This window comes from Pseudorasbora parva, chromosome 24, assembly GCF_024679245.1.
Source record: "Pseudorasbora parva isolate DD20220531a chromosome 24, ASM2467924v1, whole genome shotgun sequence".
Classification (NCBI taxonomy): domain Eukaryota; kingdom Metazoa; phylum Chordata; class Actinopteri; order Cypriniformes; family Gobionidae; genus Pseudorasbora; species Pseudorasbora parva.
The window spans coordinates 16,544,416-16,558,930 of NC_090195.1; the positions used below are offsets into that span (position 1 = coordinate 16,544,416).

At 38.8% G+C, this 14,515-nt stretch overlaps 1 protein-coding gene across 1 annotated transcript in view; it reads right to left on the reverse strand.

Annotated features, from left to right (window-relative positions):
• The window catches only part of prex2 (phosphatidylinositol-3,4,5-trisphosphate-dependent Rac exchange factor 2), a 207,234-nt gene that overhangs the window by 90,059 nt on the left and 102,660 nt on the right, over positions 1-14,515 (reverse strand). The window contains exons 20-23 of the mRNA XM_067434938.1: positions 9,160-9,296; positions 5,391-5,508; positions 3,685-3,869; positions 291-452 (exon numbers count right to left, since the gene is read on the reverse strand). Coding sequence (XP_067291039.1) covers positions 291-452; positions 3,685-3,869; positions 5,391-5,508; positions 9,160-9,296 — 602 coding nt within the window. The remainder of the gene's footprint in view (positions 1-290; positions 453-3,684; positions 3,870-5,390; positions 5,509-9,159; positions 9,297-14,515) is intronic.

Sequence of the window (14,515 nt, forward strand, 5' to 3'; positions counted from 1 at the left end):
CTTTAATTATTTTAATGGGCCATTAATATTCATTCCATGGAAAGAGCAGCATAAACTTTATGCATCGACTGCCTTTTTAAAGCTTCCTTTAATTTGATATTTTTTCTTTTTTCTCTATTTATTTTTACTTCTAGGTTTTGCTAAAATTGCACAACAAAGTTGTGCTTTACAAACCACTTGACATTAAGCTTTTCCTAGTGAACACAACAACTATGCCGGTTCACAGACCAGCACTAACCAGTCCAGACCCATTTTAAAAATATGAAGTGTTTCACACAATTTGTGCTGACCTTCCTGTAATTGGTGATTCTTCGATTGATATGCTCCAGCCTCTCTCCGCACATGGCACTGAATCTGGTCTGCAGGTCCTCTGGGATGAGCTCTGTGCTGGAGCTCAGTCGACTGCAGGTCTGCACCAACTGCTCATCGTTCCTGGCCAAGGCCTCTAAAATCTGACAAACCACACAAAGAAAGACATAGAGCATGAGTTCTGGCAGAAAAAAAATGCTTTGGTCATAACAGATGTGCGTTCCACCATTCATTTGTTAGTAATGAAAATGAAGTGTAAAAATCTGTTATAGGTCAAGTGAGTTATAAACACCGCATGCATTTCCCAAAACAGATACACAGAATTTTGTTGTTCCTTTGTGGTTATTTCAAGGACATGCTTTATCTAACCCTTTTTCCCTAATACTTGTATGACTGTAATAACAGTATAACTTTTACAATATTAGATGTCCTGTGACACATTATAGGGGTGTTTATAAGGTTAAGATCAACAAACGCGACAATGACATTGGCCTGCGACAGCCCATGACGTCACTCTAGTGCGACCATCAGCATTTTTTTCTTAAGGGGACATGACCAGGTATGCCCGAAGCATGGCCGCGAGACACAGTGTCTCGCTCCCCTTCTCAGGGAACCATGGTTACATGTGTAACCCGAGAGGTTCCCTTTTGAATCGCTTTTAATCGTTTGACAGCCATAATTATATTATAGTCTGGGTTTGCAGACAGACAGATGATTAAAGTTCTGAAAAGAGTTTTAATAGCAGGTATACTCAAAAACAGGCAAATAGGCGGTAGCATAACACAACTTTACATGAACGTGAACAAACAGAGAATGAATGTGAGGGTTCAACTTATATAGCAAACAAAAAACAAGACAAATTAATGAAACACAGATAAACAGAACAAACTCATAATGACGTGATCATGGTAACAAAGGAGTGGCAGGATATCAAACAAAAGAAGAAATGTGACTAATAAAAAGAAACTGAATGTCCATGAAAACTAAACATAACTGTGATAATTATATTAGGTGGACTGTACAGGTTAATAACACGGATTATCTCTTCATCACAGCACCTGTTTGTGGGTGGGATACATTTGGCAGCAAGTGAACATTTTCACAAAGTGAACATTGTGTTAGGAGTTTGACAAGAGCCAATTGTGATTGCTAGATGATTGGGTCAGAGCATCTCTAAAACTGCAGCTTTTGTGGGGTTTTCCTGATCTGCAGTGGTCAGTATCTATCAAAAGTGGTCCAAAGAACAAACAGTGGTGAACCGTCGACAGAGTCATTGATGCACGCGGGGAGCGAAGGCTGGCCCGCGTGGTGTGATCAAACAGACAAGCTACTGTAGCTCAAAATGCTCAAGAAGTTAATGCTGGTTCTGATAGAAAGGTCTCAGAATACACAGCGCATCACAATTTGTTGCATCACCAGTCAGGGTGCCCATGCTGACCCCTTTACACCGGCGAAAGCCTCAACAATGGGCATGTGAGCATCAGAACTGGACCAGGGAGCAATGGAAGAAAGTGGCCTGGTCTGATAAATCACATTTTCTTTTACATCACATGGATGGCCGTGTGCGTATGTTACTTGGGGAACACATGGCACCAGGATGCATTATGTATTCACATTCAAATACATTCACCCTTGTTTGCTCACCCTATTTATTCTCTCAGTCTTGGTTAACTCTTTGTTCTGGTATTAGTCTTGTTTAAGCTGTTTAGTTGTGTTATTTCTCCTGTGATTCCCTAGTCTTCTGTTTGTAAATTTTGATTCCTGCCTCTTGCGATTGTTTGAACCTAACAGCGAGACTAAAATATAACAACACTGAATTAACGCTGTTACCACTGTGTCTATGCAACAATGTGTAATATTATAAAAGAATAAAAAATAAAACCAAAGTACAGCACCAATCAGAGTGAACATTACACACACGCTGGTAGAAGTACTTTCTCATAAGAGAGTGAAGACTCTCCCTGTGAGACTGTGAAGGAGAAAAGAAATTTAAGATCACACTGAGACCATAACAATTGCATGTAATCGCCGAACAGCACTGAAATATGAAAATTCATCTGAAGAGAGCGTTCTCAGAGGAAGTGCAGACCTACCCAAGCAGATGTTTGTAATAAGACAGCAATTGCTGGCAGTTAAGGGAATTAAAAACAAAAGAGCCTTAATATGTAGAACATGTCAATACATCAGAGTCCCATTAGGTGCCTTTCTGAGATGTCACTGTTAAGCTGTGATGCCCCCACTGCTGAACGCTGAACAGTCTTGCATGACAAGCTGCTGGTTCATTAACGCAGATTGTAAATCTCAGAAATCAACTTTTGGGGAAAGGAAATATGCCGTTCATTTGTAAACAAGTGTGATATTCAGAACAGCTGAGATCACACAGGATGCTGTATGAAATGCTAAACATATTCAAGCAAACATTAATAATCAACAGCAGATTTCACAAAACAGTATCTTTCTCTTGCTCTCCTTTGCTAAAACGCACTGCACATGAAACTTGTAACACTCGCAAAACTTAGAGAACGGCTGAATGCAAAAACAGCAACGATCAAGATTATATGCTGTATTATACTGTGAAATAAACGATTGTCATAGAGATAAAGAAAAAAAGATTGGCAAATGTGTTTATATAACAGCATAACATCATAATTATTCTGTTCAAAAGTTTAGAATCCTGAAATAATGTATCACGGTTTCCACAAAAATATTAAGCAGCACAACTGTTTTTAACATTGACAATAACCTAACATGAAATGCATCAGCATATTTGAATGATTTTTGAAGGATCATGTAACACTGAAGACTGGAGTATTCAAAAAACATAATTAATGGTTTAAAATACAGCTATACATCTGCATCGTTTTTCAGTGAATGTGTTTTCTAGATGTAACAGCTACATTATAGCGTTTTTTTTTAAGTAAATCTTAACATTTAATGACACGTTTTGTATTAATAATTCTGAAAATCATAAACTTTGATTAAAAATAAACAATAAAATAATTATAAATGTGTTGGGGACAATGCAAATGCTGACAAAGTGAGTTAAAATTAGCAGAAATATCGATCTGTAAGAACAATAGAGTCCCTTCCTTGGCCTCCACACAGCGACACTCTGTGATTTAAAGTGTTTATCCTCTTATTCCGCAGCAGGGGGTCGTAAAGACCTTTTTTTATTTGTCACACACACTTGGTTTAATATACTCAGCTGTCAGCTTCTATCAGCGGCTGTGTGTTATGTGTGAACTGTGAAGAGGCCCTCACAAATGTATAAGACAATCCCTGTCGTCTCTTCTGCTCCTGTATGAATTAATTTACTGGTGCTCTACAGCAGAGATAATGGTTGGTGTGTGTCTGCGGGAACCCATGTGACTCTACCTTGGCCGTGAGGCTGAAAAAGCCTTTCGGTTCCATCATTTTCTCCAAGACGTGACACTTCATCCCGGCCGTGCTGTCATACTCGTACATGACGCCATACTCCAGATACACGTTATCCACTGTCAGGCTAACGTGATCTTTTTTCCCATCTATTATAGCGATAGTGTTGAACTTGTCCATGACTTCTGTTGAACACACACACACACCAGTTGTTTCAATGTTACCAGTCTGATCAGATCAAAAGAGACTACATGTAATAATCCAAGGCCAATCTTTAGATGGCTGGAGCTCATCCAGGGGCCATCAATCTATTTCCTGCTTGATAACAAAATACTAAATAGCTCTTCAAATGTTTATTGCTTTTTATTGTCACAGAAGAACACCACAACTATACTAATAAATCCCCATTTATATTTTATTAGGTCCCTTAAAGGGTTACTTCAGTGATTAGCTATGGCTTTGTATCAGTAGAGACCCTGGAGTATAGTCAAATAATTGTGCCTTCCCCCCTCATATCCTCCTGAGACATGAGATTTATGCATTTTATTTCTGGAAAAAATCCTCAAATGATGCAAATTGACGATATTTACATCATAGGAGGAATGTTTGGCCAAAGGCTAAAGACTACAGTCAGCAGAGGGAGCCATTTCCGCATGTTTTGAACCCGAGCATGGGGGATGGGAGATCACACTCAGAGCTCAGCTCGCAGCTGCAGGCACTCATTTAAATGGAGCTATGGTGAGCAAAGTCTTTTAACTTCTCAAATTAATTTCTATGAAAGTTAAGCTTGCAAAGGCATGAACTGAAACGCGCCAGACTGAACTCGCGTTGTGAATGTATGCCGATGTGTAGTCACGATTACCTCAGCTCTCATCACGAGAGCTCATCAGCTCATTTATCTGACTCCTGCAGTTAGTGCTCAGTGCTGTGACACTTACGCGGTGACTCACTCATTATATTGAACAGACACGTTCAGTTTTTAATTGTAGTGTCTTCAACTCAGTCACCGTAATCAAGTTGGGAATGGCCTCACAGGGCAGCGAAGCATTCTGGGAGTTGTAGTCTTTCATCCCCATGAGACAAAAACATTTTCTCAGTCTAGAAGGCACCAAATTCAAAAATAATTTTTGAATATATATATATATATATATATATATATATATATATATATATATATATATATATATATATATATATATATATATATATTCATACACAGTACACACACATATGTAAACACAAACTTTTGTTTTGGATGTGATTAATCGATTTGGCAGACCTAATTCAAATAAAATAAAAATCTAAAAAAATAATTATATGACTTAATGATGCTTTTCTCATTCATCACATTAATGACTAAATTATCTTTTGGGGTAATTTGATGTGCAATTAATTTGCAACTAATTAAATACATTTATTGGCAAATCATGTAATTTACTGCACAAACATTTTTTTCATCACTTGACAGCCCTAAAAATAATAAGCTGTGACAACATATTGACTGCATTTTGTTCAAAAGACAACTGTCAATAAACCATGAGTTGTTTCCATGTCCTGTGAATTCTGCATGAGACTACTAAAGGGAGACTTGTAAAGTTAGTTTCTCCGAGGAGAAAGAAAAAGACTAAACAAGGCTAGTGTGGGAGGAGGAAAACGTTTGTTGTTGTGTATGCAGTATGTGATTGTACTAGTGTGTGTAACTGCACCTTCAACTTTACAGTCAAACACATCTCCGTTCTCCCCGGCAGCGGGCTTCTGATTGGTTCTCTGGTGGTCTTCCTGTGCGCTCTCGCTGTTGTTATACACCCATTTAATGGAGTCTTGCTGCAATAAGGAACACAACAAAACAACCTTTTCAGACTTGCTTTCAGAGCAATGATTGCAAGTTGATCACATACTCCTACAGGCCACACAAAGCTAAAACCTCTTTTTTCCCTAGAAATCAACAATGCTCGATATAAAACAGGAAAAAAAGAAAATTCCTCTAAGAAAAAAAACCCTATTAATCTACTATGTTTCTCTTGTAGTTTCACAAGAGATTTCAACAATGTCTCAAACATATGATTCCAATCTACCAAAGTCTGCAATCAAATATCAGAGACTTAAACATTTATCAGCAAACAAATGATCTGAGCAATGCTATCTAGACTTTATAGCTCTAGACACTTTGTCAAAATTGCCTACTTGTGTATAGTTGTATTTCCCCAAAGGAATTTAAAGTGAAAAAGTATTAATACTTGAATAAAATCTAACTGAGAACAAAGTTATGACAAATCAACCTCTGAGCAGCTCATGTTTTCATATCAAAGACGTGATCTGAGAGAATCGCAGATGAGTCGCTGACGCCTGTGAGATATTTGGCATGCTAAATATCTGGACCTGTCGGCGATTCAAAATCCTGCTGTGTAAAATGTGTTCTGACTGAAAAATACATCGGTGGTGACCTAAAGCCAATGAGAGGGCAAGATAAAGGGAAGCGGGAAGTTCGGAGAGGAGTTTAAGACCATAATATCAGTATTTTAACATGTTTAAAATGATTAAAAATTCAAAATATTGTTACAAACATTAACATGATAATTTATTTACTGTACCTCCAACTCTCTTTGCAGAACACAATCCATTTTCTCCTACATAATCTTTATTCTTTTTTTCAGCGCACAGACAATTGGGATTGCAAGCTTCTTGTGGGCTATCATTTTTAATAACAATTATAGAGCGAAAACTCTGCAAAAACTGTTCTTATCACTTCTCGCGTGTGTTTGGTTGTGAAGCATAGAATGCGGACCAGACAGAGTTGTCAGTGATTCTTTCTATTGTAAGTCATGCATTGTGAAACCCCCTGACGCCAATCTATTGTGCAATGTGCACACATTAGCAACTGAATGCTTCCCCAGATTTTTTTAGATGTCTTTAATTGTGACATGCACTGTCATGCACTCAATGAAGGCCTCATATTTGTGATTTCACTGAACGTGAACATGGCTTCCCATTAAGGCTGATATATTTAAAGTGAAATCAAAAAACAAACTGGTGAGACAATTTTTAAACAAAATCAGGCCAAAACTTAAAAAAAAGTTTTAAACGCAGTGCCAAAGCAAACTTTCAAGTTCACTTGCGGCTGAAAAACACCTTTGACCGACCATTAAAACTATAATTTCCTCATTTCTTCCATTAAGACCAGACGTGAGTAAAAACATGAACAATGTTAAGCTGCTTTAGTGTAATCAAGACATATAATACATTTTTTTAAATTGATATAATTCGTTAGCCTGACAAGCCAGACCCACATCAAGATGTTTGGTCTGGAAACTCACCATAGACAATCTCAATCAGAGGGGCGGGATAGACGGTTGTCTTTCAAACTCCCTCTGCACGCGATAGGATAGCCTCACACCAACCAGAGCAACGGAGGTGAAACAGAGCTCGTTGATAGATTAAACTTCGCTGTATCCGGTCGGCTAAACTCCGAACACATCTTCCCTTTTTAAGAGTGACTTCAGTGCCGTTCTTTGTTCTTTTCTCAGAGAAAAGTTTAACTCCAAGTCTTCCAGAATCGCAGTCAAAGCTGATTTGAAAGACCGCCGCCGTTCGCCAGTTTCTGTGTTTACTAGAAGCACGCAAACGCAACTCGGCCGTCGTCATTATGGCCCCGCCCGCCGACTCTATACACGATGTGATTGGCCCGTCCAGATTGTGAGGAATACAGCTCAGAAGGGTATTAAGAGTTCCTAGACGAGTTTTTTTTTCATTAAAAAACAGGTGTCATTTTTATTGTGTGTTTATTTTGTTATTGAGATAAAAGCGAGCAGCACATGTACATGTTCATCTAAACACCGTTACCAGCAGTATGTGTGATGCATCAAGAAGTTTGTTAATGGTGCAAGGTACTGTTCTACAAATTTTTGCAGACAGAATCTAGTCATTTAACTGGAGTCCGATTCACCCACACAGATTTTGCAATGGTTTTTTAAAGCTACACAGTGTATGACTTTTTTAATTTATTCTTAGATAAAAACACTTAAAAATATATGTGCTCATTAATGTATATTTACTTCTTTCAAGTAATAAAGTATCCTCGTATAAGTTTATAATATGCCATTGAAAATGCATACGGGTGAGGGGTTCGAATGCCGGTCGCCATGTTGCCCATCCATCTTGAAAGTACATTAGCCAAAGAGGGACATACCCATTAAATCAAGCTTCGCCTTTCCGTTTTAACACTCGATGGCCGTGTGGAATGTGAAGAGAGGGATTGCCATATTAAACTTAGACTAAATCGACCACCGTAGGAGTTAAAACGAAATCAGAATTGAGATGAACAGAATGGTCATATAGCTTTTCACCGCTAGATGGGGGAAAATATCACACAGTATAGCTTTAACTATTTTAACGATCCGAGCGCATGGTGCAGGAGCACTTACAGTGTGTCCGAATCCACTTTTACTAGTTTAACACTGAAAAACAAAACAAAAACGGTCGGTGCACCAGGCGCATGGTCCAAAAGGGTTGTTCTCTTAATGAGGCTGTGCTTTGGGCATAATGTGCAATAATCCAATCAGAGTCTCATCTCCCATTCCCTTTAAAAAACATTTGTGCTCGTTCCATGGTGGATTCGCTATTTACATGGCAAAATTTGCGAGCGGAAAGACTGAATGCTTCTCTAGAGACTAATCCATTTATTTTTTATATTAAAAAAAATGTGTGTATAATAAGCAGAGTGTATACACGTTGTGTACTCGCCTATAGGTGCATGTTACTAATAATATTAAATAACACAAAAAAATAATGCGCTATTGACTTCAGTTTTTTGTTGGTCAATGGTCGTTTTTAGTTGCCTCAAATTAGCAACACACCAACAATGCGCCTTAACACAGCTTGTGTCAGACCAGCATGCACATTGGCAAACAAATTGCATTTGTTATTTAAACAACGTGCCACTGGATGTGAAAATGATAACCGTGTCAGGCTGAAACTAGCAAGACTTCCCCTAAGCGCAGAATGACTTTATACCTTTAACATTTTAAAGCACATCCACCCCACATCCTCTTCTGTCAAGGTCTCTCCTCAACATTTCCCTCCGCTGTTTTAACTAACTGAGTTACAAGCCTCCTTTTGATGGGGGGCCGCAAATCCCCGCTGAACAGGAGGGTGTGCACCCCTTCTCTTTCTTTTTCCATGCCTGATGGAAACCAGAGTCCAGCCAGTGTGCCAAGCACACCGGCTGTGCCAAGCCTGTCCTTTATTACTCCAACACAGGCCTGCCTGGCCCATTCCTTAACCCATATCCTTCACACCCCCATCCAGCTTCCTGGCCTTCTTCTATCCCGTGAAAGTGCCATAATTGCTGTTATTTTAGGATAATGACCTAGACCAGATCACAAAGAGTTCTGCTTTGCACTTATAGATAAAGATTTACTACTCAGAAAGGTCAGGAATAGTGCTTACGGAGGGGCAGAGGGATGCCTGAACTCTCACCTGTGTGGGTCGCCGGTACTTCCTGCAGGCCGTGACGTGGGCGATGACGCTGGCATGGCTCTCTTTGCTCACATTGATACCATTCACTTTAATGATGCACTGGCCTGGGTGAAGGCCGGCAACTGCCGCAACGGTGCCTTTTGAGAAACAGGAAGAGAGGTAACAGCTATTTGAAAATGTGGACAACTTAAAGGGATAGTTCACTTTAAAATGAAAATTATTTCATCCTTTACTCAGCCTCAAGTTTTTTCAAACCTGTATGATTTTCTTTCTTTAGCTGATCACAAGAGAAGATTTTTTTGAAGAATGTCAGTAACCAAACAGTTAACTGGAGCCATTGCCTTCCATAGTAGGAAAAAAATACTATGGAAGTCCATGGCTCCAGTTAACTGTTTGTTTACTGACATTCTTAAAAAAAAAATTCATTTTAAAGTGAACTATCCCTTTAATTGTGTTGTTTGCTAATCTAATTTGGTCAAATTCTAAAGATAGAATAGCATTCTTTTTTTTTACTTCTTTTTTTTATTGACACAGACACACAAACCAGAAGAGTGCAGTAATTGACAATCGAGTAATTACATAATTCTAGAAGTGAAATAAAAGTGTGTAAATGTATGGGTGTGTGTGGGTGAGTGTAAGTGTGAGTGTGTGTATTCATGAGCAAAATTACCCATTTACTATTTATTATATTATCACTACCATCACTTCTTCTCACCATCATACCGCCATCATTGTTTTAATCAGTGTCCTTTTTTTTATTTTTTCTATGTAATATTTATCATTGTCACCACCATCAATGGATCAATTAATTTTAGATAGTATGATAATAAGATAAGATAAGATAACCCTCCCCCGAAATGAGACTATAGTGCCGTTAGCTTAGCAGCATGCTAATTTCTGATTATCCTCTGCAGTGTGGTATTATTTTACTCAATATCTGTGTGTTCTGCGATAAAAAACGGCTGGGTGTACATTATCCCGCTTATTACACGGCTACTAGTCTCAAATAAATAATTATTAGACACAAAATATTGTCTCGAGATTAAATATTTTATTAGCTCTCACGCAAAGCTTCCGCGAAGGAAAACAGTTCCAACCTGCTTTAAGCCTTTATCTATTGCTGAAGATTTGCCATATGCCCTTGCTAAATGTTGAAAATTAATGCTGAAAGGGTTAGTTCACCCAAAAATGAAACCAAGCCTATGATTTACTCACCCTCAAGTTATCGTAGGTGTATATGACATTCTTCTTTCAGACAAATACAATCGGAGTTATATTTAAAAAGTCCAGGCTAACGTTAATCCAAGCAGTTGTTGTAGTTGTGTTTGAAGTCCATAAAAAATGCAGCTGTCCGTCAAATAACGTGCTCCACACGACTCCGATGGGTTAATAGAGCCTTCTGATTCGAATCGATGCGTTTGTGTAAGAAAAAGATCTATATTAAAAACGTTATAAAGGAAGCCTGCCTTGAAGTCTTCCATTGTAACCCACGGCTGTTTAAGCCACAAGATGGCGCCAGCGTTAAGCATAGAAGTAGTACCGGTCAAGATAACTTGTAGTACCCGTATGAGCGGGTGTTATCTGGAAATAACGTACCGCTGGAATGTGCGATTGACCAATCAGAATCAAGTATTTCACAGAGCCGTGTAATAAATTATGTTAACTACAGTGTCATGCCATTAGCTTAGCAAAATGCTAACTTAACTTTATTGATTCTCTTTGCAGAGTACTATTTGTGTGACACTAAGCTGTTGTCCATGTAAAGCATCCCAAATTGGTCACTTAATCGTAAGGTTGTATGTTTTGGAACAGAGCCATGTTTTTGAGTGTGCATACACAAATGAGTAAGGCAGAAACACAAATCAACACAAATCTCCTTAACTCTCCTATCTCTTTTTTACAAACAGACCCATACATAGACACTAAATCTATGTATAAGCAGAGCGTAAATAATGGCAAAGATTTTTCTCTGTGGTTACTCTCCTTTGAAAAGTTCACATCTGAATGCAAGTTAAGCGAATCACATAAACAGTTTGACCCCAAGGTTAGGATCCACAGACAGATCCACTCGGCAAGGGCGCCACTTTCTGCATTACGGCAGGTGGTACTGTAAACTGAAATAAATGTGAAAAACTTCAGAAAAGCAAAACACCTCAGTAAAATCAGGAGCTGTTTATCTGTAAATGATGTGTGGTTCCTATAAAAGATATCTGAAGGCCAGGCCGACATTTAAAGTTTCACGGGAGAGACTAAATATTCATAGATTGTTTGCATAATCTCCTAAACAAACACAGAGCTTATACTGAATATCTCTTTCTGTATTGAAAGTGCATGCCTCTGTAAAAGGCTCCTGTTTCTCTAATCACATTCCATGGTCTGAAGTCTTTACGCTGCATTTTCTTTCTCCTGAGTAAACGCTCTCTCACTTCTGCAGCCAGTGAATCTCAGGCAAAAGCAATTTTTAAGAACAAGAAAGCACATTAGGCAGGGTAATAATTATCATAACTCCCCACTGAGCTTATGAACAGCAATCACTTGAAGGAGCAGCTGACCTTCTAAATGTGGGAGGAGAAACTCATACCCTTATGGTATTTCCCTGCTGAAAATAATAGCTTAGGCTAGCATAAATGTCCATAGCTTCCAAGGTTCATTCTAGTTAGTGCTGATTTGATTGCTGGCAAAATCCAGCTAAAGCTGGTTTACAAATTAGCATAGTCTTGTTAACAAAAATGGTTAGACCAAAGAAGTCTTGAAGTCCCCCTGTAGTTAATCATTTTAACCTTTAAAAATCCTCTTTGATCATCAAAACTACATATTTAAAGTTTTTTCTTAAAAAAGCTTGAATGTAATTACACCATATGCAAATTAGCCCCACCCCCACCCACTTGCACAAGCTCAGAAATACAAATAAGCAACTTTACTGAGGTAAACTGTCATGTACACTTAAAGAAAACTAAGGTGAAGACTCATGTGCGCAAGAAATGTGATTACCAAAATAAACGGGGAGATGGGGAAGACACATAATCAGAATTAACAAAACTCAACTCAAACATACCAACAGGAATCACAGGGAAACGGGAGATGTAGACATGACAACGATCTGACAAAGACAAACAAAACCAAGAAGCATATAAAGGGAAGAAATCAAGCGGGAACAGGTGGGAGAAATCAAACACTAATCAGATAAAAAGGAGAGGCGTCAGACAGAGACACGAGCACAAGCCCAAAATAACAAAACACCCATGTGCTAGACATGACAGGACAGCCGTTTGACATAAACGCTGCAAAATAGTGCTCTTTACAATGTCAGGCACATAATGGTGATTAATATGATTATCCTTTCGTTTGACTACATTATTAAACTGCTAATAATATGCTGCTACACAAACCATGTTACCATCTCAGTCTGCCTTCAGTATCAGTCAGTATCCTCAGAAATGCTTTAGAGAATTTTAGAGAGAGCATATATTTCATCATAACATCGCAATATACATCATGTATTGCTAAATCTACCTGATTTTTCAAATCAGAAGAAAAATAGACCAGAATAACCTAGCTTCTCTTGAGACTCCCCTGCTTCAGAAAATAGGTAATGATATGCTAAAGCCCTCCAGCACGTTGACCTGATTGGTTACAAGGCAGTTTGTGACTTTAGAAACACCAGTGGTTTTAAAACCGTATGCAGTTTTACAAAGAAAATACAATGGTGTTGCCTTAAGAATTTGCACATAAAGCATATTGTCTTAAAGCATACTTAAAACAGCACAGACATATAAACAACATTAACCCTTCTTTACAACTGTGGGGGAGTTCATTTTTATTTAATGCACTCATGAACTCATCCATTTAAATTATATTAAAATCTTAGTTCACCCAAAAATGAAAATTCTGTCATTCATTTCCCACCTGTATACCGTTCCAGACACGTAAGACCTCCGTTCATCTTCGGAACACAAATTAAGATATTTTTGTTGAAATACAATGGTTTAGAAAGGCCTCCATTTGCCATAATGTCATTTCCTCTCTCAAGACCCATAAAAGGGTACTAAAGACGTCATTACAAAGCCCATCTCACTATAGTGGTTCTAAATTAATTTTATTAAAGGGGGGGTGAAACACTCAGTTTCAGTCAATCTCATGTCAATCTTGAGTACCTATAGAGTAGTATTGCATCCTTCATATCTCCGAAAAGTCTTTAGTTTTATTATATTTATAAAAGAAATATAGGCTGTACCGAGTCTTTCCGGGGGGAAAAACGAGTGCCTGGAGGCGTATTGTGTGGGCGGAGTTAAAGAATGACGAGCGCACACAAAGTGGTGACGTCCTCAAACGTGGAGAAACCCATGGCTATCGATCAGATTCAGCTAATACAGATATGATCCAGAATCAGATCCAGAGGATGAAATAAATCGAACAGGAGAAGCAGCAGCAGGACGTCCGTCTCTGTGGTATGTACTGTATTTAGTGACCTGTCAACATTTGTGTGTGTTTACTCGCAGTTTATGAGGACATGATTCGGTTTATGGACTATTGTATGGGACTAAACCTTAGCAGTAGCAAGCAAAATGGTTTTGCACGTCAGACTAGTGTAACGTTATACATAGAACAACAATGGAGTAACCGTTAGCGCATTTGAATGACGAAGCACGCTTTGTGAGAACGCTAGGTTTATGTTTGGGTGGTTTTACAATAAACAAACTGACACCTATATTGGTCAGCTATAGATCGCATGCTCCATTGATAAATTAACTAACGTTATACACGATCGTGTTGTTTACTGATGTTTACTTACGCGACGATAGCCAACAACACAGACATTTGAAGGAGTTTTACTCACCGCGCACGACTGTGAACATTTATCGCTGGGACCGCTCTGTCAAAAACACACTTCTTTGGTAACTGTTGATTTTGTGAAGTCCTGTGACAGCAGTGACCGTGGAAATCCACTTTTGCGACGCGACTGAAGCGTGACTGAAGCTTCCCGTCATTTCTGCGTTCAAATCGGTTCAAATGCAGCGCTGCCTTCCCGGAATGCTGTGCTGAAGCATTGCAGTCGCTTGATGTCACCCATAGGAATAAAGTGGAGCGCGGCGCCACAGAAGTGTTCTGCACCTGAGCGAGTGTTTATGAGCGTGCATTTCCTCTCTCGCTCTAGTCACGCGCGCGCGCACCCTACCGGGAGAAGAGCCCGTACGACCCATACAAGGACCTTCCGCTCTGTCTATGTCAAGCCGACCCATACTCGAAAAAAAACTCTCCGAAACTTGTGAGAAACCGGAAGGAGTATTTTTGACACAGAAATACTCCATCAAACGTCCAACATTAGTTTTTGAAACTTTGTTTCTTATGTTTAGGA